The 25,249-nt window shown below is 38.3% G+C and overlaps 1 protein-coding gene across 6 annotated transcripts in view; it reads left to right on the top strand.

The window, feature by feature from the left end:
• The first annotated feature begins 512 nt into the window (after window positions 1–512).
• LOC127640414 (rho guanine nucleotide exchange factor 28-like) overlaps window positions 513–25,249 on the top strand; it is a 102,405-nt gene continuing 77,668 nt past the window's right edge. For all 6 annotated transcript variants that reach the window (XM_052122983.1, XM_052123009.1, XM_052122991.1 and 3 more), the window contains exons 1-2: window positions 513–706; window positions 9,493–9,539. In XM_052122983.1, the coding sequence (XP_051978943.1) occupies window positions 9,507–9,539 (33 nt within the window). In that variant the 5' untranslated portion in view covers window positions 513–706; window positions 9,493–9,506. The remainder of the gene's footprint in view (window positions 707–9,492; window positions 9,540–25,249) is intronic.

Genomic DNA, 25,249 nt, shown 5'->3' with positions numbered 1-25,249 from the left:
GGGAATTACAAAGAGGCTGTGAGGGATAGACTTACCATCTCTTCAATGGCACGCACGATATAAAGCTGTAAAAAGATTCTTGATCACATCCGATTTTGTTGATTGCCTGGAGCTTTAGTCAGCTTAGAATTTTTTCTATATTTTGTCCACGGAACGATCCAAAAATACTTTAAACTGCAGAACAATCGTTTGAAGAGACTGTACATCTATCCCCCTCACAGCCTCGTTGTCATTCCTATTAAAAATAAAATGTGGCCCTACTGTGAATAAGTTCTAAGCGTGAGTGTGTTGCACTGGTCTCTCACTTTTAAGCTCTTCCAATTAATTTACGTGTCCTTCCATGTGAACGCGCAGGTCATGAATATTAAATATGTCTCACTGACGTGCCTGGTTACCTTCCTGGAGCGTTTAATCAAGAATGCTACTTAATATTCATGAGCTAGGTATGATTGGTTAATGCTCTCGTTAGGGGGCAGGGTCATCCTCACGGCTCACAAACGGCGGTGAAGAGACCAACCAGTTGAAGCCCGCAACGGTGGTGCAACCATAACTCTGTCAATTCAAAACATCCACGTTTTACAAGTGCAAGTCAAACCAAGTTTACTCACGGATGTACCGGACGTGAGACAGTCAGAGAACACTTTGCGCAAGAAGTTCGAAAACTTTAAATTGTGAAGTTGAGGAGAATACACTCGTATGGAGTGAGGTAAGTGTTCTCGCTTGCCATTTATAGATGCGGACCCACTTAGTGGTGTTTTTAATAGTATCTTCCAATTAACGTTGTTCGACGCGATTGTTTTTGTGGAAAAGCGGTGAATTTTGTGCAGGGAGGAGGAAGCACCTACACAAACGCCAGTGAAAGCTGTCATTGTTTGGCAGTGAGTTGACAGTCGCAGCTATGGGAACTGGTGTGTGTGTGTGTGTGTGTGTGTGTGTGTGTGTGTGTGTGTGTGTGTGTGTGTGCGCGCGCGCGCGCGCGCCACTCACACAGTGCCCGCAGTGCAACACTAAAGCTAGTTTTGGGTTCGACGAGGTGTGTTGTTTGGTCTATAAGAAGAGATGTCAATCAGAGCGGTTTTTGAACAAGACCATGAATTGAACTTTTAAGGGCAACACTACTGTATAGTGCCATTGCAACTCATTAAGCATTATTAAATTACTATAATTAACAACAATAGCAGTAACAATCACAATGTGCATTTACACGTTTTTTTTTAAACAATTTTATATATTACAGTAAGTAGGCTATGCTATTCATTAGTATTACTCAGTACTCATGCAATTACCCTGTAACACGTAAAGTTTGTCCCGCTTTAATTTTGACATTTCAATTGTTAACTTTATTTTCTTCTTATTGCTGTAGCTAATTAGAATGTCAATACATTTTTATGAATATATAGGATTAAGCCACATATAACTTTAGTTGCTGTTAGACAATAAATAAAAAACTAGTCAGTGTGTTGAGGTTGAGAATAATCATCTTCTGTGAGAGGCAGGGTTGGCAGTGATTGGTTACAGGCTTTGATAACAAAGGGCATATCTCTGAAAGTTACTAAACTACATTACAGTACAGGCAGACACAAAGCTTGATTATTATGAGTGATGCAAAAACAGATTTGTGTGGTTGGAACAGTCAGCCAGAATAGACTATGAGCATCAGGGCATTGGTCTAATTTCAAGCTGAGCCATCCAATGACTCTTGTTACTGATATTGAGTTAGTGTTTTTCTTTTTGGACCCACCCAAATTCCTGTATTGTTGTCAGTATGGTGAAAATTAATCACATTGGGTTAACTACAGTCTTGCTGTCATGTCTTCTGAAGTGTTGCGTTTATATGGCTCACTAAGATCAATAAAAAGTGAATGGGAATATATTTTATGGTGGCATTACATCCAGTGATGGCAACATATCCCTCCCTGTAATTAGACTAAATCAGTCGTGTCCATTTACTTTCACTGAATTGTGACCATGTACTGTAGCTAGCAGAATCGTTATCAAAAGTGTCTCAAGCACCCCTTTCATTCTCTGCATTTACTCTGTTTACTGAACTCCAGATAAACACTTTAGGCCAGTGGCTGTATAAGAGCCTATCAGGAGTATGTCTTGAACACAGAGAGGGTCGAAGGGCATTGTGTCCTCCTAATCAGGAGCAATTTTGACTTCCTCTTTCCTTGAATCTGCAGTTTTATGTTGCATGAACAGCGTGGCCTGAGAGAGTCTCAGTCCGCACACTCAGGCCAGAGAAAGAGGAGGGTCTGGCATGAAAGGCATTTTGAAGTGCGCTCCTCATCAGTCTTTGTCTCTCTCCTTTGCTCTATTGAATACTGAGCAAACAGTGGCAACAAAAGAATGCTCGAAAGGCCTACAGGGTAGCCGGTAAAAATCCCACAAGACTAACATTAGTCTTTAAATATCATTTCAGGCTGTTTAACAGAAAATGTTGCATTAGAATAGACTGTTTTGTAGGGCAAAATATTTTTTTTTGATAATCGATTAACCTTTGATTATTACTTTGATTAATCGGATAAAAATGGAAATTGTATTAATAATTAATTATTATTAATTTTTACATTGCAACGTTTTTGCAAATCTGAAATTATGTGATTCATTACACGTTTGGCTGCAGATCCCAATTGAAATGTACAGTGGGGGGTGCCAAAACTGAGCGAAATGAGGTTGTGATCAGACATGGTTTTTAAGGTGAAGTTTAGATGGATGTTTTAATAATTAAAATGTTATCGCAGGGCAAGTTCATTCTTGCGCTGAAAACTCAACCCCTGGTGCTCATTATATTGCATGCTCTCGCACGATGAGGAGAAATCATGTAAAACACTTCAAAAACTGGCACATCTTGACAACTGACACATCATTGTGATATCCATGAAAGCTGCACATTGAAACTGAAATTTTAGTAGGATGTTACATGGTTACTAAACCGCAAAGCACAGTTCAATCAAAATGATTGCGCTCCCTTTCTCGATTGCTATCGGTTTGTTTGACGCAGATGCACGCACTCGCTTCCTCATTGAAGTTTAACGGAGACTTGCATGTGGTAAAAACATACAGTTTTGCCAAATACGCGACAATACATGCCTGGTTTTGAATTCATCGCATGTATACAATATAAAACATAGAAAATAGCAGTAAAATGTAGGTTATTGCACTGGGGAGAAACAACTCCTAAGCGCATCAAACAGCACACTCTGTCTACGCACCTAAAGCAGCAACCGGTCCACATTTAACTGTATGCACTTAGTGCTCTCAGGCGCTGGACAACTTGAGTGGTATTTTTCTGCTTCAAATTATCTTTGCTGTTTTTCAAAAGAGTTATCATGCAACACATTTTCTCTGGGCTGTAAAGTGACATCACTGACTGAGCTTCATTTTGCTCGCCACATACAGTACTGTGCAAATTTTTAGGCACATAAGAGGTTTCATAAAAACATTTGTCATAAGATGATTATTTATATCTTCAGCTTTAGTGTGTCAATAGGAAAAATACATTTTAGACTCCCAAACATTACTTTTGCAAACAGAAAATATTAGAAGAACAGGAGCCCTGCAATAGATGGCATTGCCCCCACAGAACCCCCCCACTGAAGATCGAGTCGGTCTGAGATTACATAAAGAGACAGAAGCATTTGAGACAGCCTAAATAGACAGAAGAACTGTGGTGAATTCTCCAAGAAACTTGGAACATCCTATCTGCCAACAACCAAGAAAAACTGTGTCCAGGTGTACCTAGGAGAATTGGGGCTGTTTTAAAGGCAAATGTTGCCACACCAATATTGATTTAGCTTTTTTATGTTTACTGGACTTTGTATGATGTTAATTGATAAATTAAAACTATTTATGGCATTATTTTTTAAGACATCCTCTGCAACATTTTTCACAAGTGCCTAAAACCTTTGCACAGTACTGTATATCCAACTAATCTAGCTGAAGTTAGTTGTCGATGAATTCCAGTATTGAAAAATTATAAATTTTATTGATTAGTTTTTGCAGCCCCACTGGTTTGTTATTTTTCTTAAGTTAATTGTTTTTCTGGAAAATGTAATTAAGCCATTGTTAATCTGAATTGGTGATGAACAGTCCAACCCAAAATGCTTCTCACTTTGTCATTGGTGCTCAGAATCTAACCTTAAAAAATTGTTAGGCCTACACTGTATGTGACATGTTGTAATTCAAACTCAAAAATCTTTAAAGGAATCGTCCACCCAAAAATGGATAATTTGTCATTGCATACAACCAATGCATTCTTCAGAATTCCTTCTTTTGTGTTACTCAGAAGAAAGTCATACGGGTTTGAAAGGACACAAGGGTGGTTAAATGATGACAGAAGTTTCTTTTTAATGGGTGAACTAATCCTTTAATACAATTTTGACCTGTATAGGGCCTTCAGACATGCAGCATGTGATTGTGATGGATTTATAACATATTCAGAGTGATACAAAGGACATCTGGCATGTGTCAGTAGATTGCAAGTGGAATTTGAGCCTGTCTTGCTAAAGACGTGTTAATTTCACCCAGAGAAACTGAAACAGACTCGTCGGGTCACTCAGGGCATCTTTCTCTCTCTTTCACTATTTCTCTTTTTCACTCTCTCTCTCTCTCTCTCAAATTTATGAATATTTAGTTGCCCATTTTCTAGAGTCATTAGGGTAATAATTCTAACTTGATGCACTGTGAGCATGGAGAGGATAAAGAGACTGCAAACGGGTATACAAATGTATTAAACAACAAATAAACATGTGTATCCAAATCTGAGTATACGTGATGTAACATGAGTCGTGACAATCAGACGTTGTGTTGAGCGATAGAGACTGTTTGAGCAAACATGAGCACTCGCGGTATCAATCAAACATGCACGCTCTCCAGGTGCTGTCACTCATCTCAGCGCTATTCTATGAGGATCCCAAGTGAAATCAGACTAATGTTGATCACATTACCACTAATCACAATTACATTTTAATACAACAGCCCTGCGTTAATAATTAGTGATGTGTTACAGCAAAATGCCAAAGACTTTAAACAAATCATAGATATTACTAATTTCTCATTGGAGCAGTTTTTTAAGGTGAATTTTAGATGTTTTAATAAGTAAACTCCCCCACCCCCATGAGTGATGCTCTCATGGTTTTTACTGCTTACCAGTATGTCACAATGACCTTTTGATATTGACCAGTGGTCAATCGATATGGATTGTTTAATGGCCGATGCCGATATCCAGAGTGCAGGGTAGCTGATAGGCTGATACAATGCAGATACATCATACAACATAATTTAGTAAATAACAAACATAAAAAAATATATATATATAATCTCTTATATAGCACTATGTTTACAAAATTTCACACAAAACTAAAAAATAATGTTTTATTTTAAATGGTAAATAGCAGTTTCTTCAGATTTCTGTTTAGTCATCAAATGTTTGTTATTTCTTTGCACATGAAGAAATTGTTAATATATTAGGAAGAAGTACACAGAATAGTCCAGCAACCATGGATGGCATGTCAACATTAGCAATCACATTTTCTAAATAAATACAGAATCAAACTAATTGTACATACAGTGCATTGTGAATCATTTACATACAGCACACGTGACAAGATTTTGCCTTGGGCTGCATCCAAAAATGTAGGCAGCTGACTTGTTACTTGGCTGCCTAATCAATTTATGGCTTAACTGACCGCTGTTTTGAATGAATGGAACTCTTAAGGATACTGGTCTCCGAAGAATTTGAAAAGCACCTTATTTTCATCCTATCTCTGTATACAGCCTCTAGAGGCAGTATTTTCCTGGTTTCGGACGCAGCCTTGAAGTTGCACTCACGCACTCATGCGGATCCAGTGCAAGCAACAATTTCCTGACAGTTTAAAGTACCTGGATTGCCTGTTTGGATTGACACGGACTGACCGTAATGATTTGTGAATCAGAGGAACTTTTGATCCTGATTCTGAAGTTTTTGATTCTGGCTGATAGAATACGCACTTCAAAGGAAGCTATTGGATGGATAAATGGTATATAATACAAGTTTTATTGATATTTTTCTTTTATCTTTAGAAAAGTTACAGGGAACTGTTCAGGATATACTGTTAGATTATGTGCTTCAGAGGAAGATATATGAGCTCTCCACAGGAAGCTGGATCTGCTAAATTTGTATTCGGTTGGGTTATTACATCTGTTTAAACGAGATATGACGGTATATGATATTAGTTTTATTGAATTAGCCTTTTTATCATTAGACAAGACAGTTCAAATTTACAGAGAACTGTTGAAGAGAGAGAGAGAGAATGAAAAAGGCAAGCACTTTAATATTATGAGCTCAAACGCGTCTGTTTAGCCCACTCTCTCTCCCGGCTGCCGCTGTCTCTTCTCCTTAAATACTCCTGCCTCCCCTCGCTGAAACGCGAGGCAGGTGATGAGCAGGTGGAAGTCATTTTCCACTTATCTTCCTGGCCTCGCTCTACCCAGATGCCGCTTGCCTCTGCCCTGCTCACCATAGGCACTTGAATCAGTATCGGCCGATCTTAGTGTTAAAAAAACGGAGATCGGTATCGGGCTCAATCTTCCTGATCGGTACACCACTATTCAGAAGGCAGATGTAAAGTATGTCCTGAGATAACACATTGCAAAGGAAACACAGTTATTCCCATGAATGCCTGACTGGTTGGGATTGTATAACACTAAATTAGCCTTTATCTAAAGGTTGATCATAGCTGATAAGTCTGTGAGCTCCAGAATAAAATATTGGACACTCACAATCTCTTTCTGTCTCTCTATCTTTGTCTGTTTTTCTCTTGATCTCACAATTCCCTCATTTACTCATTAATTCTCGCACAAATGTACATTACAGCATATATTTGGTATATGTTCACCTGTGATGTAGGTTTGCATTTAACTGTCCAGTATTCTTGTTTTGTCTTTCAGCTGTCTCATCGTTTGTGTTTGTGTGTGTGTGTGTGTTTGTCTGTGTACGTGTTATTGGATCTGTAGGCTGTATTTAGTTACAAGTGACGTCAGACAGTCCCATGAAAAGTCACCGGTTACACTTGCATTTGTGTAAAAACAACAAACATGACGCACCTGCCTGTTGTATTTCAGTTATTATTTCTTACACATTTTTACACTTCCTCTAATGATTCACACGTCTCCAAATGTCATTTACAAGGAACAAATTCACTCGTATGAAATAGTATAAACTTTAACATTTCTGACCTTGTCCAAACCCTTATTTTAACCATAAAGGTTCGAGTTAGAACCAAGACTAATGCCACAAAAAAAAAAGTTCCACAAAAGTGTTTTTTATTCTCTAGTTCTTTAGAAAACCATTTAGCCAAGGTGAAACGTGGAAAGCTGCTTGTCTCTCAAATAAATGGTGCGGAACTAATTGTTGTATAATGTAAAATTATTAACTTCATTTTTAGCTTTTATGCTAGTGTACATTTAGCGGATGGTGCTAAATCAATTTCTCATCTAAACACTTATGTTAAGTTTTGTCATAAACTGACAAAACATTAAGTTACTTTATTTGACTGCAAACGTGAAAAGTCTGGAGTGGGATTATAAGGTGTTCTTAATTGTTATAAAATGTAAATGCTTCACATTTGACTAAATAAACACCTTCTTTTTTTTATTTTTCAAATACAAATTAATGCTGTTCAATACAACAGGGGGAGAGGGAGAGGGAGGGAGGGAGGGAGGGAGGGAGGGAGGGGGCCCACATTGTATTACTTTTGAGATTTGGTTTATGTATCTTTTAAGCCCAGAAATAGTTGTGTACTCAATTTTTTGAAGTGTATCTATGACTAATGGGACTATTCTGCAATTGCCTAAAGTATTGTATTGCTCTACAAAGATAGATACTTTTCTATCAGGCATTAAAAACTGAATAAAGGCTGAGCTTATAAATGTATTTTACCATCTCTACTTCCCTGTTAATTTATTATTCAATTTAATACTTTCTACATCAGGGGTCTGTTTTAATAAAAAAAAAAGAATTTCAATTATAGAACTTTTAATTTTTGTCGCAAAGCGGGCGAGTTTACTTTTTTTTTTTTTCTAAAACATTACAAGTTTACATGCTAAAAGTGTCATGATGCGGATCTCCTCGATGGTTTTTCAACACTCAACAGAATAATAAATGATTACTGCAAGAGTTAGATTAACATACAGGTGTGAAGGGACTTCAACATTTCTAAATTGCACAAATAAAATATACATATACTTATTCATCTCTGGCTTGCTTTTACTCGCATGTCAATGATGCCAAGATTTACTTTTATATTTAATTTATTCACTGAGAAGGTTTACCTGCAAAGTAGCACCAAACATCACAAGCAGCCTCAAGAATGGACACAGAGTAGCTGTATAACACTTTTCCTTGAGCAGAATATTGCACTACAGATCGCTAAGTTTGTTCAAAGGGGTTGCATTTTTTTACCGTAGATAAGCAAATGTACATGGTATGATAACCGTCCATTTTCAAACCGTGGTATACCGTGAAACCGTTATACCCCTGCAACCCTAATATATGAATACACAAAGAAATGAATAGAAAAGCACTCCTGAACCTAAACAGCTGAAAAAGTTGGCAGGCACTGGTGCACTGCATAGGAAATACATCAACACTAGAAAGACAACTGTGCTCATCAAGTGATTTCATGCAGTGTTTTAATTTTTATGTTCTCGGTTCCAAAGAACTATATAGCCAGCTCAAGAAACCTATACTGCCAAAAATGGTTCCCAATGAGAAGAGGGTTCCTTGCTGTATTTAAGATGCAACAAAGAGCTGTCAAGTAACCTTTATTTTAAAGAGTGTGGTGTAACACATTACTTGTATTCAAGGAAGGAATACAAGATTGATTCCCCCATTTATAGTTAGAGCACATCTATATCAATATATGGCCTTCCTCTCCCACCTACTTTCTGGAATATAGAACATTGTAGTGGTGTTTAGGCACAGTGTGAGTTAGACAGACAGAGGATTGGGTTTTGATGAATGCTCTGTTCTGACATTTGGAGGATCAAAAGATTAAGCCCTCTGTTGTCCACATAGCCATGTGAACATGTCCCAATTAAAAGGATTTGGCCTAATTAAAGGGAAAGTCGAGTGACTCTATGAGTCAGCAAAAATGATTGGATGGACAAACAGACAGTGAGATTTCAATAAGATTGTGAATAGTCCTTTTTTCATATATGTTTTATTTATGAATGGTTTATCGGACAAGGTCTGCATTAAATGCTGTAATGTTAACATAAAAAAATAAATAACTTGTTCAACTCTCTCTAGTAGTTATTTTGATCCTTGTGTACAGTTTGCTCTTTTTATCTCTCCATGTCAACATGATATATTTTTTTATATATAATATATTTTTCAGTGGCACATTGGTCCACACAAACATGGGGGTCTGTTCAATTTAGTTTGTGGTGGTTTATGTGTGTATGTGTTTGTATTTACCATGTTTAAAAATGCGTTCTCTCTCCTTTTAGGTGCTGATGCTACAATGGAGCTTAGCAGGGAACAGGTTCCTCTTTATGTGAGTGTCACAGATTTTCACATTTATAATTTTTTAATTTTTTCCACTCAGCCCCGGAAAGGATCTCTATCCTTTCACTCTTGTGAAATTCTACCCTTACATTCCTTTGATTCCTTGTTGCTTTGGGATCTGTCCTTTCATTCTATCTGGTTGCCAGATGACCAAACTAAATTAGAGAAGACTCTACCTGTGCATATGATGACTGCATGAGAGAGAAACGACTCCGGAATCTATTACGATCTCTTTGGATCTGCTGTCTCTTAAACTGCATTTGTTTAAGTCAGAATCAGAATGAGAATGAGCTTTGTTTCCGTGTGCTCACATACACAAGGAAGTTTGTTTGGTGATAGTAGAAACAACCAAGTGCATACAACATTACAGTGAGACACAGAATATAAAACAAGGTAAGAGAATAAATAAACATACAAAAAAATAGGACATAGAATGGCATATGTACATGTGTAAGGGATAATATACAGGTGAAACTCGAAAAATTTGAATATCGTGCAAAAGTTCATTAATTTCAGTAATTCAACTTAAAAGGTGAAACTAATATATTATGTAGACTCATTACAAGCAAAGTAAGATATTTCAAGCCTTTATTTGATATAATTTTGATGATTATGGCTTACAGCGTATGAAAACCCCAAATTCAGAATCTCAGAAAATTAGAATATTGTGAAAAGGTTCAGTATTGTAGGCTCAAAGTGTCACACTCTAATCAGCTAAACACCTGCAAAGGGTTCCTGAGCCTTTAAATGGTCTCTCAGTCTGGTTCAGTTGAATTCACAATCATGGGGAAGACTGCTGACCTGACAGTTGTGCAGAAAACCATCATTGACACCCTCCACAAGGAGGGAAAGCCTCAAAAGGTAATTGCAAAAGAAGTTGGATGTTCTCAAAGTGCTCTATCAAAGCACATTAATAGAAAGTTAAGTGGAAGGGAAAAGTGTGGAAGAAAAAGGTGCACAAGCAGCAGGGATGGCCGTAGCCTGGAGAGGATTGTCAGGAAAAGGCCATTCATATGTGTGGGGGAGCTTCACAAGGAGTGGACTGAGGCTGGAGTTACTGCATCAAGACCACCACACACAGACGGGTCCTGGACATGGGCTTCAAATGTCAAACGTCTTACCTGGGCTAAAGAAAAAAAGAACTGGTCTGTTGCTCAGTGGTCCAAAGTCCTCTTTTCTGATGAGAGCAAATTTTGCATCTCATTTGGAAACCAAGGTCCCAGAGTCTGGAGGAAGAATGGAGAGGCACACAATCCAAGATGCTTGAAGTCCAGTGTGAAGTTTTCACAGTCTGTGTTGGTTTGGGGAGCCATGTCATCGGCTGGTGTTGGTCCACTGTGCTTTATTAAGTCCAGAGTCAACGCAGCCGTCTACCGGGACATTTTAGAGCACTTCATGCTTCCTTCAGCAGACAAGCTTTATGGAGATGCTGACTTCATTTTCCAGCAGGACTTGGCACCTGCCCACACTGCCAAAAGTACCAAAACCTGGTTCAATGACCATGGTATTACTGTGCTTGATTGGCCTGCAAACTCGCCTGACCTGAACCCCATAGAGAATCTATGGGGCATTGCCAAGAGAAAGATGAGAGACATGAGACCAAACAATGCAGAAGAGCTGAAGGCCGCTATTGAAGCATCTTGGTCTTCCATAACACCTCAGCAGTGCCACAGGCTGATAGCATCCATGCCACGCATTGATTAAGTAATTATTGAGGCAGTAATTAATGCAAAAGGGGCCCAAACCAAGTACTGAGTACATATGCATGATTATACTTTTCAGAGGGCCGACATTTCTGTATTTAAAATCCTTTTTTTTATTGATTTCATGTAATATTCTAATTTTCTGAATTTCTGAATTTGGGGTTTTCATAAGCTGTAAGCCATAATCATCAAAATTATATCAAATAAAGGCTTGAAATATCTTACTTTGCTTGTAATGAGTCTATATAATATATTAGTTTCACCTTTTAAGTTGAATTACTGAAATGAATGAACTTTTGCACGATATTCTAATTTTCCGAGTTTCACCTGTATGTGCAAGTTATGTACACTTATTGAATTAAATATGAGTGAATTTACATATGTAAATTACATATTTATACATTATTGCACTATGGTAGTCCTGAAGGCAGGTTAATTGTTCATGTGGAAAATGGCCTGAGGGTAAAAACTGTTCTTGTGCCTGGATGTCCTGGCACTGAGTCCTCTGTAGCGCCGTCCAGAGGGCAACAGTTCAGATTGATTCTACCTGCACATTTCTTGACTCTGGAAATGTACAGGTCATGGAGGTTGGGCAGGGGGTACCAATAATCCTCTCAGCAGTCCTGACTGTCCTGATGGCTGAGTTGAACTGAGTCAGCAGCTCCAGTGACAGGTTGAGCATCCTCAGCTGTTGAAGGAAGTACAACCTCTGCTGAGCCTTCTTCACAATGGAGTCTGTGGGTGTATTACTTCAGGTCCTGAGATATGGTAGAGTGCAGGAACCTGAATAACAACAATGCTGACACTGTGCTGTTCAGGGTGGTGTGGGTGTGTGGGGGGATTTCTCCTGAAGTCAACTATCATCTCCACTGTTTTGAGCGTGTTCAGCTTTAAGTTGTTGTGACTGCATCTGACAGCCAGCTATTCAACCTCCCGTCTGTATGCAGACTCATCACCTTCGCGGATTAGACCAATGACCATGGAACGGAGGGGTCCAGTGCTAACCGTGAGGGTCCCGGATGTGATTATCACTATCTGCTGCCTATCTATCAGAAAGCTATTGATCCACCATCAGATTGTGGTTGGCATGGAGAGCTGTGTCACTTTGGTTGAGAGAAGATCAGGCGTGATGGTGTTGAAGGCTGAACTGAAGTCCACAAATAGGATCCTTGCATAAATTCCAGGTCTGTTGAGGTGTTGCAGGATATAATGCAGTCCCATGTTGACAGCATCATCCACAGACCTGTTTGCTTGGTAAGCAAACTGAAGGGGGTCTAGCAGGGGTCCAGTTATGTCCTTCAGGTAGGCCAAAACCAGTCTTTCAAATGACTTTGTTTGCATTTGTGTCCACAGTTTGCATTTTTTGAAAAGACTGAGGAGAATAGGAAAGGAAAGCTCATCAAAGTCTAAATTATTTTCACATTTTATGCCACTGTATGTGTTAACTTAGTGTTTTGTAGGCAGAACTGTTGTTTCTGCTTAAATAACAATCTTTTCTATGATTTAGATTTCTGGGTGCCCAAAGCATTGCTGCTAGCCCTTTATTTATTATTACTAGTCACTGTGACAGAAGCTGAAATAGAGCATTTCTCAAAACATGTTTTGATTTGTAATAAAACAGCAGGTTAACTGGCTGTTAACTTTTCTAAATGGCCCCAAACTCCTCTCAACTATGATCAGTTTATCCTTTTCACTAACTTCCTTTATTCATAAGAAAAAAATGCACTGTTGTAATGGTCTTTTTCCACCTCATAGAAAGCACTTGTGTAATTATTTACAGTTATTTGCAGTCTGGTCAGTCTGAATTTCCAGCCTCAATTACATTTATGGATTTGGCAGATGATTTTATCCTAAGCAACTGACAATGCATTCAGGTTATACACTTTATAAGTATGTGCGTTACTAGCCCCATTCTCTACCAGTGGAGTTGAGCTTTAGGAACATATTTAGGAACAATTTAATGTTCATTAGAATTATCATTAAAACAATTTGTCCAGAACCTAGAATCTTCCCCACATAGGACACTTTTATCCAAAGTGATTTGCAGTACTTTTACTACAGGAGCAACAGGAGGTTTTGCTGAAGGACACAATGGTCAAGTCATGTTGGTGTGTTTGTTTTTTGGTGTACAGCAGTGGGGATTTCTTTAAGACTGCAAGGGAAGCTCAGCTTCCCCTATAATGTCAAAAAAATAATGGTCAAATATGTACTATTGTGTAAACAATTTATTGACTAAAAATGCGTTAGAACACGTTCATCTCGAAGACGAGTTCGTTCAGAATCAGCTACATTACATATAGCAGGTCGGCTGACTCGATTTACTTCTCATACATTCCCGTAGCGTCAGTGCATTTCCCTGTTGAAGCCGAGCGTCCATTGACTTCAATGGGGCTGCTCTGAACAGTTTTTTCAGTGCTCCGAAAATAGACGGTCATTGGATAAATGCTGCGATTATGTCCCGCCCACGGACGCTCAGCGTCTCTGGGGGTGAATGAGGAGTGGGCTGGCCCGGACTCGGGCTTCAGCGTGATGATTGGAGGATCTGTCGAAAGACTGCATCTCCTTTTGATTGACAGCGAATCTGTACTATAAGAAGTCACTGAAGCTATTTCACGCTCAGTCCCATCGAGGATTTCTCGAGTGTAGTCGAAAGACAAACTGCTGCAACCTATTTCTTTATATTTGTTTGGCGAAATTGCTAGTCAATTTGCATAACACATTTCACACAATTATACACCACATTCCTTGTTTCAGTTTTACCAAGTTTAATATATTTTGTTTTAGAGCGTTCGTTCGTTCGTTCGTTCATTCATTCATTCAAACAGTAGGCTAGGCTAGCGTCGTACGGGTGAAACTGCGCACGATGGCAGACGGTGCTAATATTGTCGACCTGATTTTGGCGAAGCCATTTGAAAGTCTTCCTTACGAGGAAAAAATTTGAATTAAACAGCAGGGCAGATCAACACCTAAGATTGATTTAGTGCAAAAAATAGGGTAAATAAGTTTATAATGTAGGCCGAAAATGAGCTTCCCCTCTTTGAAAGACCAGCAGCCGCCACTGGTGTACAGGTATATTAACTTAACAAGGGTACACTGAGCATTTTAATGCTTATAGCGAGACTTAGAACACAGAACCATATGAGACTGCAGAATAATTACATACAGACAACAGACACAGAGCTATGTACATACAACTGTATTAAAAAAAGTGTTAAAAAATTAAATATACAGCAGGGTTTTTCCTGGCTCATAATGAGATGGAGGTGGTACCATACTGATAAAAAAAAGTGACGTTAAGAACACGTAAACTTTGGCTTTGCATTAATACACTCCTAATGACCTGGCAAATGAATAATCGTGTTCATTTTGTCATCTGTTTTTTAATTTAGTCTTAGTCCTGTGTCAAATGTCCTTTTTAGATTTATCATATTTATTCAACCTTATCCTATTTTTTTTTTAGTTGACAAAGTCTGGGCATTTTAATGTAGTTTTAGTCAATGAAAACGGTTGACATTTTAGTCATATTTTAGTAACATTTAGTCATATTGACATTTTAGTCACTGAACACTGTAAACATTTTTAGCCATAAGAGTATTATTGATAAGCATTTGTCAATCTAGTCTATCCAAAACACACACATATATATATATATATATATATATATATGTGTTCCATATATATATATATGTGTGTGTGTGTGTGTATGTATGTATGTATATATATATATATATTATATCACACAAACACACACACAGTTTATTGTTGTTGTAATTTTAGTGTTATTTTTCACATAAGATTGATCTTATCATGATGATGATGATGACGTTGCGAACTGTAGACAGCGTGGGTGAGAGACGAGCGTCTCCGTGTTAGAGTGCACATCAGCCGGCAGAACTTTAAATCTATCCTGGTCTGGACTCCCACTCATATTGGGTCTCTTCCGTGACTGGTACGGCTCTAACCGTACAGAGAATGACAGTTTTGGAGTTTGTGTTTATTTACATGGCACGCTTCTATAATATATGAACTTTAATTAAGGATGAAATAAAGATATATCGCCAAGCTGCGATCTGTGCTTCTATCAGACACACGAGCTGCAGCGCTCCTCACGTCTCGCTTGCCATCATTATAGTTTTATATGATCTCAATTTACGTTAAATGACATCAAGCGACTATTCAACAATGGAATTGTTTTAATTATTATTGCCAAGATTTGCAGTTACAAATGACAAGCCACCGAGTGCAACGCTTGTTAGTGTTTTCCATGAAGACACCCACCAGAGTTTTGTAGACAGCCGAAGGCAGCAAAAAGCCTGTACAGAAGATTTTTCTTTAAGAAAATTAATTTCTGACATGCACTATATGGATGTAAAAAGCTTTGCATTGTCATATGCAAAAGATAATTAGTTGCATACGATGTAGTGCAAATATTGTTGTAAATAAAGTAACCTGCTAAATATGCAGATGGACTGGTGAAGAATTAGCAGCAGAATAGTACAATAAAATGCTAGGTTAATGAATCACACCTTGCAGGGTTTAAACACACAACCCATTAGTTACATGTTCAAATCTTAAACAACTATGCTACACCACCCCCATTATAGAAGTAGATCAGTGAAAGGTGTTGTCCTATGGACTGGAGGTCATTCTGAATACTGAACATCACCTCGTCATTTGGTGATGGCTCAGCTGTATACCCAGTGTGGAGGGAATAAGTGAGACGCACAGTCCTTCTCTGTGACCTCAGTATGAAAGAGGGGCACTATGCGTTAGGTGTGTGAGAGTTTTAAGGTGTGTGTGACTGTAATGGGAATAATGTGTTATTGTAACGGGATATGTTGAGCATTTATAGCAGGCTTGCATATTGTCAACTCTTAACTCCCATTACAGCACTGTAGACAAACAGTCTCATTCACTCGGAGCTAAAAGCAATTAGTGTGTGTACGTATGTGTGTTAAATGCTTTCAGGTGGTCCTGCCCACAACCCCCCTTAATTTCCTCCCAGACTGTCTCCCTAGTAACCTTTCATTAGGCTTTATTTAAAATGACATTATTTGAAATCTGTAATATTAAAATCTGTAATTTATTTTTTGGGTATACTTTGGCACTGAAATTCTTTGAATTAATCTGTTGGGTCATGGCTATTTTTGACTAAATAAATATTAGTAACAAGAGACATATCCAGCACGTCCAGCAAATATAAATAAATGCTGTCGACAAAGGCACCTTGTTTTGCCTGTAATCTATGGGCTGGTGGGAGCATCTGTGGTGGAGAGAGACGGTGTCTGAATTTGAGAGTCAGGAGAGTCTGTTTCTGTTACTTTCTAACAATGCACATCAGACGGGCTGTAAGTTTCCAAAAGAGAGTGTTGTCACTACATTAAAGGAATAGTTCAGCCAAAAATGTAAACTCTGTCATCATTTACTCACCCAGTTGTTACAAACCCAAACTTTTTTAGTGGAACACAAAACAATACACTTTTCATAACAATGGCAGTTGATACTGACTTTAAATCTTAAAGTAACCAATAGGACCATAAAAGTAGTCCATGCGTCCTGTGATCATGTTCAAAGTCTTCTGGATCCATAAGATAGGTTTTACTGAGAAACAAAAAAAAAAAAAAAGTAATTTTTCAATTGAAATCTTGACGTTCATTGCACATTCATGAGCGCTGTAAGATGAGTTAGTTCACAGTTGGATGTGTTCACTCAAGAACATGCATTATTTAGTGTTAAAAATAACTTTTCGTTCTTGCAGTTTTTTCCATTCCATTTGTGATTTATTCGATATTGAGTATCAAGACAGGCACGTTTTTATATTGATTATGCTTAATAAGCTGACAACGCATGTGGTCATGTAAATGCATTAAACAGCGTTCCTTTATCGGTGTAAGGTCATAAACGGCGTAAGAATAAACTGGTCTAAATGGGTAGATTTTTGGCCATGACTCAATTTCGCTTCGTATGTAGGCTAAACACCTTAACTGGCGTTCTCACCGGCTTATCCAATGCGCGCACGTGTTGCATGCATGCCTCTTCATGGTTTGATGCCAAAAGCAGAGAATAACATGATTATTATAAATGGATATGTAAACAATGCTGAAACTTTGATTTCAATGGGAGTGCTCCTGTAATCACCATACTATCATACAGTTTAAGGTCATCATATCTTAACAGTGCATATACTGTCTCATCCTATCATGATGCTTAGAAATAAAACCCATTCATGCTAAGTACAAGAGTTGATTTGTACAAATGCAGGGGTTATATAAACATGTCAGTTATCTTCACTTGTGGTTAATGATAAGAAGTACTCGTGTTACACACAGCACCGAAATGGGGGCAAGTTTGACCCGTTTTGCTTCCCAAAATTCACTACGGAGATAGGCCTAGTAAAGTGTGACTGTTTCATCTGTTGAAATGAATGAGGAAAGCCATGCTGATGTTTGACTGGAACAAACAGTATTCAGGAAAAAGCTGCTTTGTCAAAATTTTGTCTGATAACACAGAGTAAACTTCAGCTGGGGAACCACAGAGTGCTGAGTATATGATAATACAAAGGGAGCATGCATTGTGATTACTGCAAATTCAAATGTTAGGGGTAGTGTAGACTTGTAAGTAAATATCTAGGCAGGTAAATAAAAGTCTGCAGGTTTGAACCTTAAATGGGGTGTTCCTTGAGCCATAGTACCTTTAAGCAAGATATTTAATCCCAGGTTGGTCCAGAAGTATTGCCTAAGTAGTCACTAATTTGCACACTTTATATGGTGGATGTGAGTTCAGCAAGTGAAATATCACCCACAACTGAACCCACAAATCTTTATTCATAGAAATGCAAAAACTACAGAGGACTTTGCACAGGCCAGCAACATTTTTATACATGATGCATTCATAAAGTGTGTGGTTTGATTTCCATGTTTGCATTTCCGGTGTGTTTTACAGTTTGAGAAACACAGAATCTGTTGTAGCCATTTGTGTGAAAGAGCTCTGTTGCATAAATCTACATCATGAGCGTCATCCATTTACGTGTCGGACTTAATAATTACACATTAGTATTTTTTTTTTTTTGTGGTTGTTTTTTAACTAAATGTGTTATTGTTTGCTGTGTTAATTAATCCTTTAGCCTATAACTTTTTAACTTTCATTATTCCACTTTCAAGTAGCCCAAAAAATAACCCTAGCAGTAGGGTTTTTTTTTTTTTTTTTTAGGTTTTCTTTTTTCTATTATATATATATATATATATATATATATATATATATATATATATATATATATATGAATGACAAAAATACTGAAATATACTTGCAGGTATATTCTAAGGGATGTTATTAGACATGGTTTGTGAATGCAATACCTGCTGGACACACATACCTCCCTCAGTAATGATGTCATTCAGCATGCAGAACGTTGTTCTTGGATGTCTTTGGAAACCTGAAATCTTTTGAATCATGTGGAATGCTTATGGGTAATAAGGACATTCCTCTCACTGGTCACTGTGAACCCAGAAAGATTCATTCCTGTGTACTGTGTTCTTCCTTTTCCTGTGTACTGCTTTGGATATTAGATGGAATCAAATGGAAGGCATTTCCTCAATGGACACACTCTTTCCTCATTAAACACTTACCTACAAACCATGGTTGTGAAATTTGTAACAAATCATGCAGATGCACTTGGAAGTAGCAGTGAAATAAATGAGAGTGCTTTTGTGCTTTGCTGATCTAAACCTAAATGAATTTGCTAATTTTTATATAAACCATATCTGATAGAATATCCATATTTACTCCCCAGGATTGGCTATTTATATCATAATTGGAACGTCATCAATAACTGTTGCTAGCTGACCAAATTACGCTAGACAGAAATCAATTCGTTTGGTATATCGACCTGCTGTGTGTACTGGTGCCAAGCTTTTATTGACTTATTTTTTAGTATCTCTGTGTATGTGATGGTGACTAAGACAGTCTGATTTGCTCTTGATATCGCTGTAGCTTGTTTATCCAAAATGGTGCTAACACATGTGGACTAAACTAGCAGTTCAGCATACACCTGAACATAACTCAGCCGGTTTATCTCTTATAAGACATCAAATAGCCTGTATTACCATACTGCTCTGGGTTTACTGGATCAGATTATGTAATCAAATAATGTCTGATTATTATTATTGGTAAAATTCCTTCTCACAATATTTTACACAAATTTGGAAGCAGAGATTCCAGGTTGCTCACTCTTGGACAAAAGCAAAATCCTCCTTATTAATAAAGCTGCATATTGCCAATATTATTCACTATAAGAAATGCACAGTGACACATATGTTATGATTCAATAAGTCGCGAGCCATCACGTTATATTATAGCTCTAGCTTTTGGCTTGAAGGATAAGCGACCCCGCGTCAGAATGTGCCTCAACCTGGTGCAGTTTCAATCTCTCCCCCTTCGATCGGGACATTTACGCAACTCATAGAAGAGGCACTGACATCTTAACATTAAGATGAACAAATGCAGGAAAAAATATTCTATGTTATTTTTTGAAACCTAAACTGGAATGTTACATTCATGCATTAACATATACAACCTTAGCATAAAGTGTATTGTTAAATCATAATCCCCAACATCAGCAGTGGTTTTATTGGATGAGACTCTCAGCCTGAAATGATGTCCCAGTCTGGCCCTAGTGAGCCTGATGCTTGTGTCTTGTTGAACATTTAATTTCAAAAGTATGTGTATTAATCCCTCCTTTCCTACTATAACTTCCAGTCAAGTTCTTCCACACCTGACTTAATAAATAATTTTTTAACGAACCTCGCTTTATGCACAAGGGCATTGCCATGATGGAATTCTCTATAATGTCATTGTATTGTGTAGCATTAAAAAATGTCCTCACAAAAATTACTGTAATAGGAAAGCTCATTGTTTAGTAGAGGGTTTCTGCATACTTTTGGCCATAAGTATATAAGAGCTATCTCAATTATTTTAAAATGTGCTATATTTTTCCCCATGTCTGGCTGGACTAAATAACATGCATGGTGCACAGAAGTCTCACAGATTGCAAAAAGATATAGTCATTACATTGAATAGGATTTCACACCTAAACATGCATTTGGACATGAATCCTGTTAGAACATGAGAAACTCGTACACACCCTTCTCAGATGGCAGTGGTTATGTCATTGGTAAGGGAACACACACGCATTCGGTCCATAGGGAGCGGCAGTGTGTATTAGTGGGTTGTTTTTCTTCTTGGATCTAGTCTATAAATGGGTGCTAGAGACAGTAACATCCCTCCAACGATCGAAGGAGTAACAGCAGTAATTTAGTGTCAACTCTTATCCTCATCTTTTCCAAGTAGAAGCCAGCATGAAAAGAATGCTAAACAAAGGACAAAATGTGCACTTGCTCACTGCTCTGTTGCTCATTCACTGCATACATTATTTGAAATTTCATCATGGGCTTGTGTACTTGCAAATGCTGCATCAGAATATCTGTTTGCTTGAGCTCTTCAAACAATAACAAATACATGGTCAATGTGTTTGTGTGTAAGAAAGTGAAATAAACTTCCATCACTGCAAAATGAACATCTAGGCTTCATCTGATTTGACAGTTTCTCCTCTGACTCTATGGCTACAGTATGTGCACACTGCAGCTAAATCAGTTGTCAGCCCAGAAGTTGATTTAGCCAGAGAAGTGAGGGAAATTCAGCGAGGATTGTTGAACATGTCGGCAATGCTGACGAAGTTCGTTGCTGACTTGGAGTATCTTGCTGTAATACATCGTTCGATCACTGCCATGGAGACGAAATTCACTGAGGTGTTCAAAAGAGTGATTATTTGGAGTCATCGGAGAGGGAACTAGCTGCTAATCCGCTAATGCTCCAAATCCACCTTGGTCACATCTGGTAGAAATTGGAGGACTTGGATAACCATAACCGGCAGAATAACCTCTGAATCATCGGAATTCCTGAAGCTCGGCAATCTGCTGAGGGAGATAGGCCCCGATCAATTCTGTCCAAATTTCTGAGATCATCCGATAAAGATCTTGAGTTGCACGAGGAATATAGGAAGGCTTTCTTAGAAGAACCACAGCACCTTTTTTGTTTATTTTTGTGCTGGTTCCACCTAGTGGCTGGAGTTTGTTTTGTGGAGTAACACTCCTTCGGGACTGTTAAGTGGATGAATCTGCATGATCTTTGTGCTTATGCCTCCTATTGGCTGGAGTTTGTTTTGTGGAGTATTTCTTGCAAGACATTGGAATTTGTTGCTCTCATGTAGTAGCCAAATGGGCCGGCTCACTGAACATTTGTTTGAATGTCCGAGGAAACCGAACACCCCTATTTTTTGTGTGTGTGTGTGTGTGTGTGTGCTGGTTCTGCCTAGTGGCTGGAGTTTGTTTTGTGGAATAAAACACCTTCGGGACAGTTATGTGTATGAATCTACACATTCTTTGCTTTTATTCCGCCTATTGGCTGGAGTTTGTTTTCTAGAATATCTGTTGTTGTGTAACTGTCTCACAAATTTTGTATAGAAACACCGGACACCAGCAATCCAATGGCAAAGTTGTCATGGGGGCTCTCGTAGGCATATATGCACGGTTTGATTTTGGAGGGATGGACGGCAGTTTCCGCTGTCGTGCATGGGGTTAATAGGCACGTTTTTTCTGTTTATTTGGTTCTGGGGGAAGTTCGGGGTTTGATTGTTGCACAAATGTTGGAATGTTGTCTTTATAATTTAGTTTATAGTTGACACTATCTATTTTCTCTCATATGTAAAAATGTTTTTATATGTTTTTATATGAGCGGATTGTCACTCTCCACGTGGAATGTGAATGGGTTGGGGCACCCCATAAGAAATATGATATAGTGTTTCTTCAGGAAACACATCTTTCGCCACAGGAAGCTGAAAAATTTGGGAAGATATGGGGTGGACTTGTTTTCTTTTAGTGGTGGCTCAAGTAAGAGCAGGGGAGTCATTGCACTGATAAGTAAGCATCTACCATTAAAATGTCTCAAACAGATTAAAGATAAATTAGGAAGAGTCATTATTGTTTTAGCAGAAATTCAGGGGCAAAGTCTTATTATGGCTAATATTTTCACAACTAACGTTGATGATCAGGGCTTTTATAGATCTGGAAGGGAGGTTGCAAGCTGCTGACAGCCCTTATGATATAATATTGGAAGGAGAAATAATTTTTTTGATGGACTCAGTCCTTGATCATAGAGAAGCTGAAGTGTGCAAGCCCCCTAGAGCAACACTGACACTTCACAGGATGTGTAAAAAAACTTGGTCTTACAGATATTTGTAGACTTTTTAACCCATCTGGTAGGGACTATACATTTTTTTTTCCTCAGTTCATAAGGTTTATTCTAAAATAGATTTTTATATATATATATATATATACACACACTCACCTAAAGGATTATTAGGAGCACCTGTTCAATTTCTCATTAATGCAATTATCTAATCAACCAATCACATGGCAGTTGCTTCAATGCATTTAGGGGTGTGGTCCTGGTCAAGACAATCTCCTGAACTCCAAACTGAATGTCAGAATGGGAAAGAAAGGTGATTTAAGCAATTTTGAGCATGGCATGGTTGTTGGTGCCAGACAGGCCGGTCTGAGTATTTCACAATCTGCTCAGTTACTGGAATTTTCACACACAACCATTTCTAGGGTTTACAAAGAATGGTGTGAAAAGGGAAAAACATCCAGTATGCGGCAGTCCTGTGGGCGAAAATGCCTTGTTGATTCTAGAGGTCAGAGGAGAATGGGCCGACTGATTCAAGCTGATAGAAGAGCAACTTTGCCTGAAATAACCACTCGTTACAACCGAGGTATGCAGCAAAGCATTTGTGAAGCCACAACATGCACAACTTTGATGCGGATGGGCTACAACAGCAGAAGACCCCACCAGGTACCACTCATCTCCACTACAAATAGGAAAAAGAGGCTACAATTTGCAAGAGCTCACCAAAATTGGACAGTTGAAGACTGGAAAAATGTTGCCTGGTCTGATGAGTCTTGATTTCTGTTGAGACATTCAGATGGTAGAGTCAGAATTTGGCGTAAACAGAATGAGAACATGGATCCATCATGCCTTGTTACCACTGTGCAGGCTGGTGGTGGTTGTGTAATGGTGTGGGGGATGTTTTTTGGCACACTTTAGGCCCCTTAGTGCCAGTTGGGCATCGTTTAAATGCCACGGCCTACCTGAGCATTGTTTCTGACCATGTCCATCCCTTTATGGCCACCATTTACCCATCCTCTGATGGCTACTTCCAGCAGGATAATGCACCATGTCACAAAGCTCGAATCATTTCAAATTGGTTTCTTGAACATGACAATGAGTTCACTGTACTAAAATGGCCCCCACTGTCACCAGATCTCAACCCAATAGAGCATCTTTGGGATGTGGTGGAACGGGAGCTTCGTGCCCTGGATGTGCATCCCACAAATCTCCATCAACTGCAAGATGCTATCCTATCAATTTGGGCCAACATTTCTAAAGAATGCTTTCAGCACCTTGTTGAATCAATGCCATGTGGAATTAAGGCAGTTCTGAAGGCGAAAGGGGGTCAAACACAGTATTAGTATGGTGTTCCTAATAATCCTTTAGGTGAGTGTGTGTGTGTGTGTGTATATGTATATATATATATATATATATATATATATATATATATATATATATATATATATATATATACACACACAAGTCCCTCATTTCATCTGTTGTTGATCGCTCAATTGGAAAAATTTTAGTCTCAGATCACGCCCTGGTGAGTTTAGAGGTGCTGCCACATATGGAGAAAAGGAAATAATATAGTTGGGAGGGAATATTAAAAGAGCCTAGGCAGAGCTGAAGCGCCAAATGTCTTCTGATGGCCTCAGAATTTACCTGATTTAAATATAGATATAACACTGTTTTGTTGCAGAAGGTGGAATTTTGGCTATACAGGGCTAGACAGTCATACTTTGAGTCGGTGGATAAGGCAGGAAAACTTCTGGCTTGATATATAAAACAGAGAGAGTGTTTTTCTACCATTCCCTCAGTGAAACCTGCTGCCGGTGAAATATTTACATCAGCCACTGACATTAATAATGTTTTTAAAGAATTCTATCTTGATCTCTATAGTGCCATGTCTTCGTCTACTGATGAGGATATTAGATACTTTAATTTTTTTTACTGAGATAACCTTGGAGGAGCTTGTCAAGTTAATTACTGCCTTACCTACAGGCAAGGATCTGGGGTCAGATGTCTTTGCTGCTGAGTTTTTTAAAATCTTATGCTACAGAATTGGCTCCACATTTGCTAGAAGTTTATATGGAATCATTAAATAATGGAAAGCTTCCCCAACCATGACGCAAGGCCGGATCAGTCTGATTCTAAAAAAGAAGAAATATCCAAGCAAGTGTAAGAGTTATTGTCCAATTTCCCTGATCCAGCAAGACATTAAAATATTGTCAAAAATTTTGGCTAACCGATTAAGTAAGGTTATGACATATCTTATTAATATAGATCAGGTGGGGTTTATTCGTGGCCATAGCTCTTCTGATAACATTAGGCATTTCATCAATATCATGTGGTCAGTGGCGAATGATTAGACTCCGGTCACTCACTTGATGCCGAAAAGGCATTTGATATGGTAGAATGGGATTATCTTTTTTAAGATTTTAGATATGTAAGGGTTTGGGAATACTTCTATTGGTTTGATCAAGTTACTTTATAGATACCTGTTAGTGGCGGTACAACCTAATGGATTCATTTCAGATAATTTTACTATGGATAGGGGCACCCGGCAGGGTTGCTCTCTTTCCCCATTATTGTTCTGTCTTGACCTGGAACCATTAGCAGCCATGATAAGAAAGGAGGATTATTTTTCAAGGGTGGTGGCAGGAGGTGTGGTGCATAAGCTTTTGCTTTACGCAGATAATATTTTATTATTAATATCCGACCCTACTAGATCTATGCCTTGCCTCCACAGATTTAATAATTCCTTTTCTAAGTT

This window comes from Xyrauchen texanus, chromosome 4, assembly GCF_025860055.1.
Source record: "Xyrauchen texanus isolate HMW12.3.18 chromosome 4, RBS_HiC_50CHRs, whole genome shotgun sequence".
Lineage (NCBI taxonomy): Eukaryota > Metazoa > Chordata > Actinopteri > Cypriniformes > Catostomidae > Xyrauchen > Xyrauchen texanus.
Note: the sequence above shows the minus strand (reverse complement) of the source record. Positions and strands in the feature narration are given on the sequence as shown.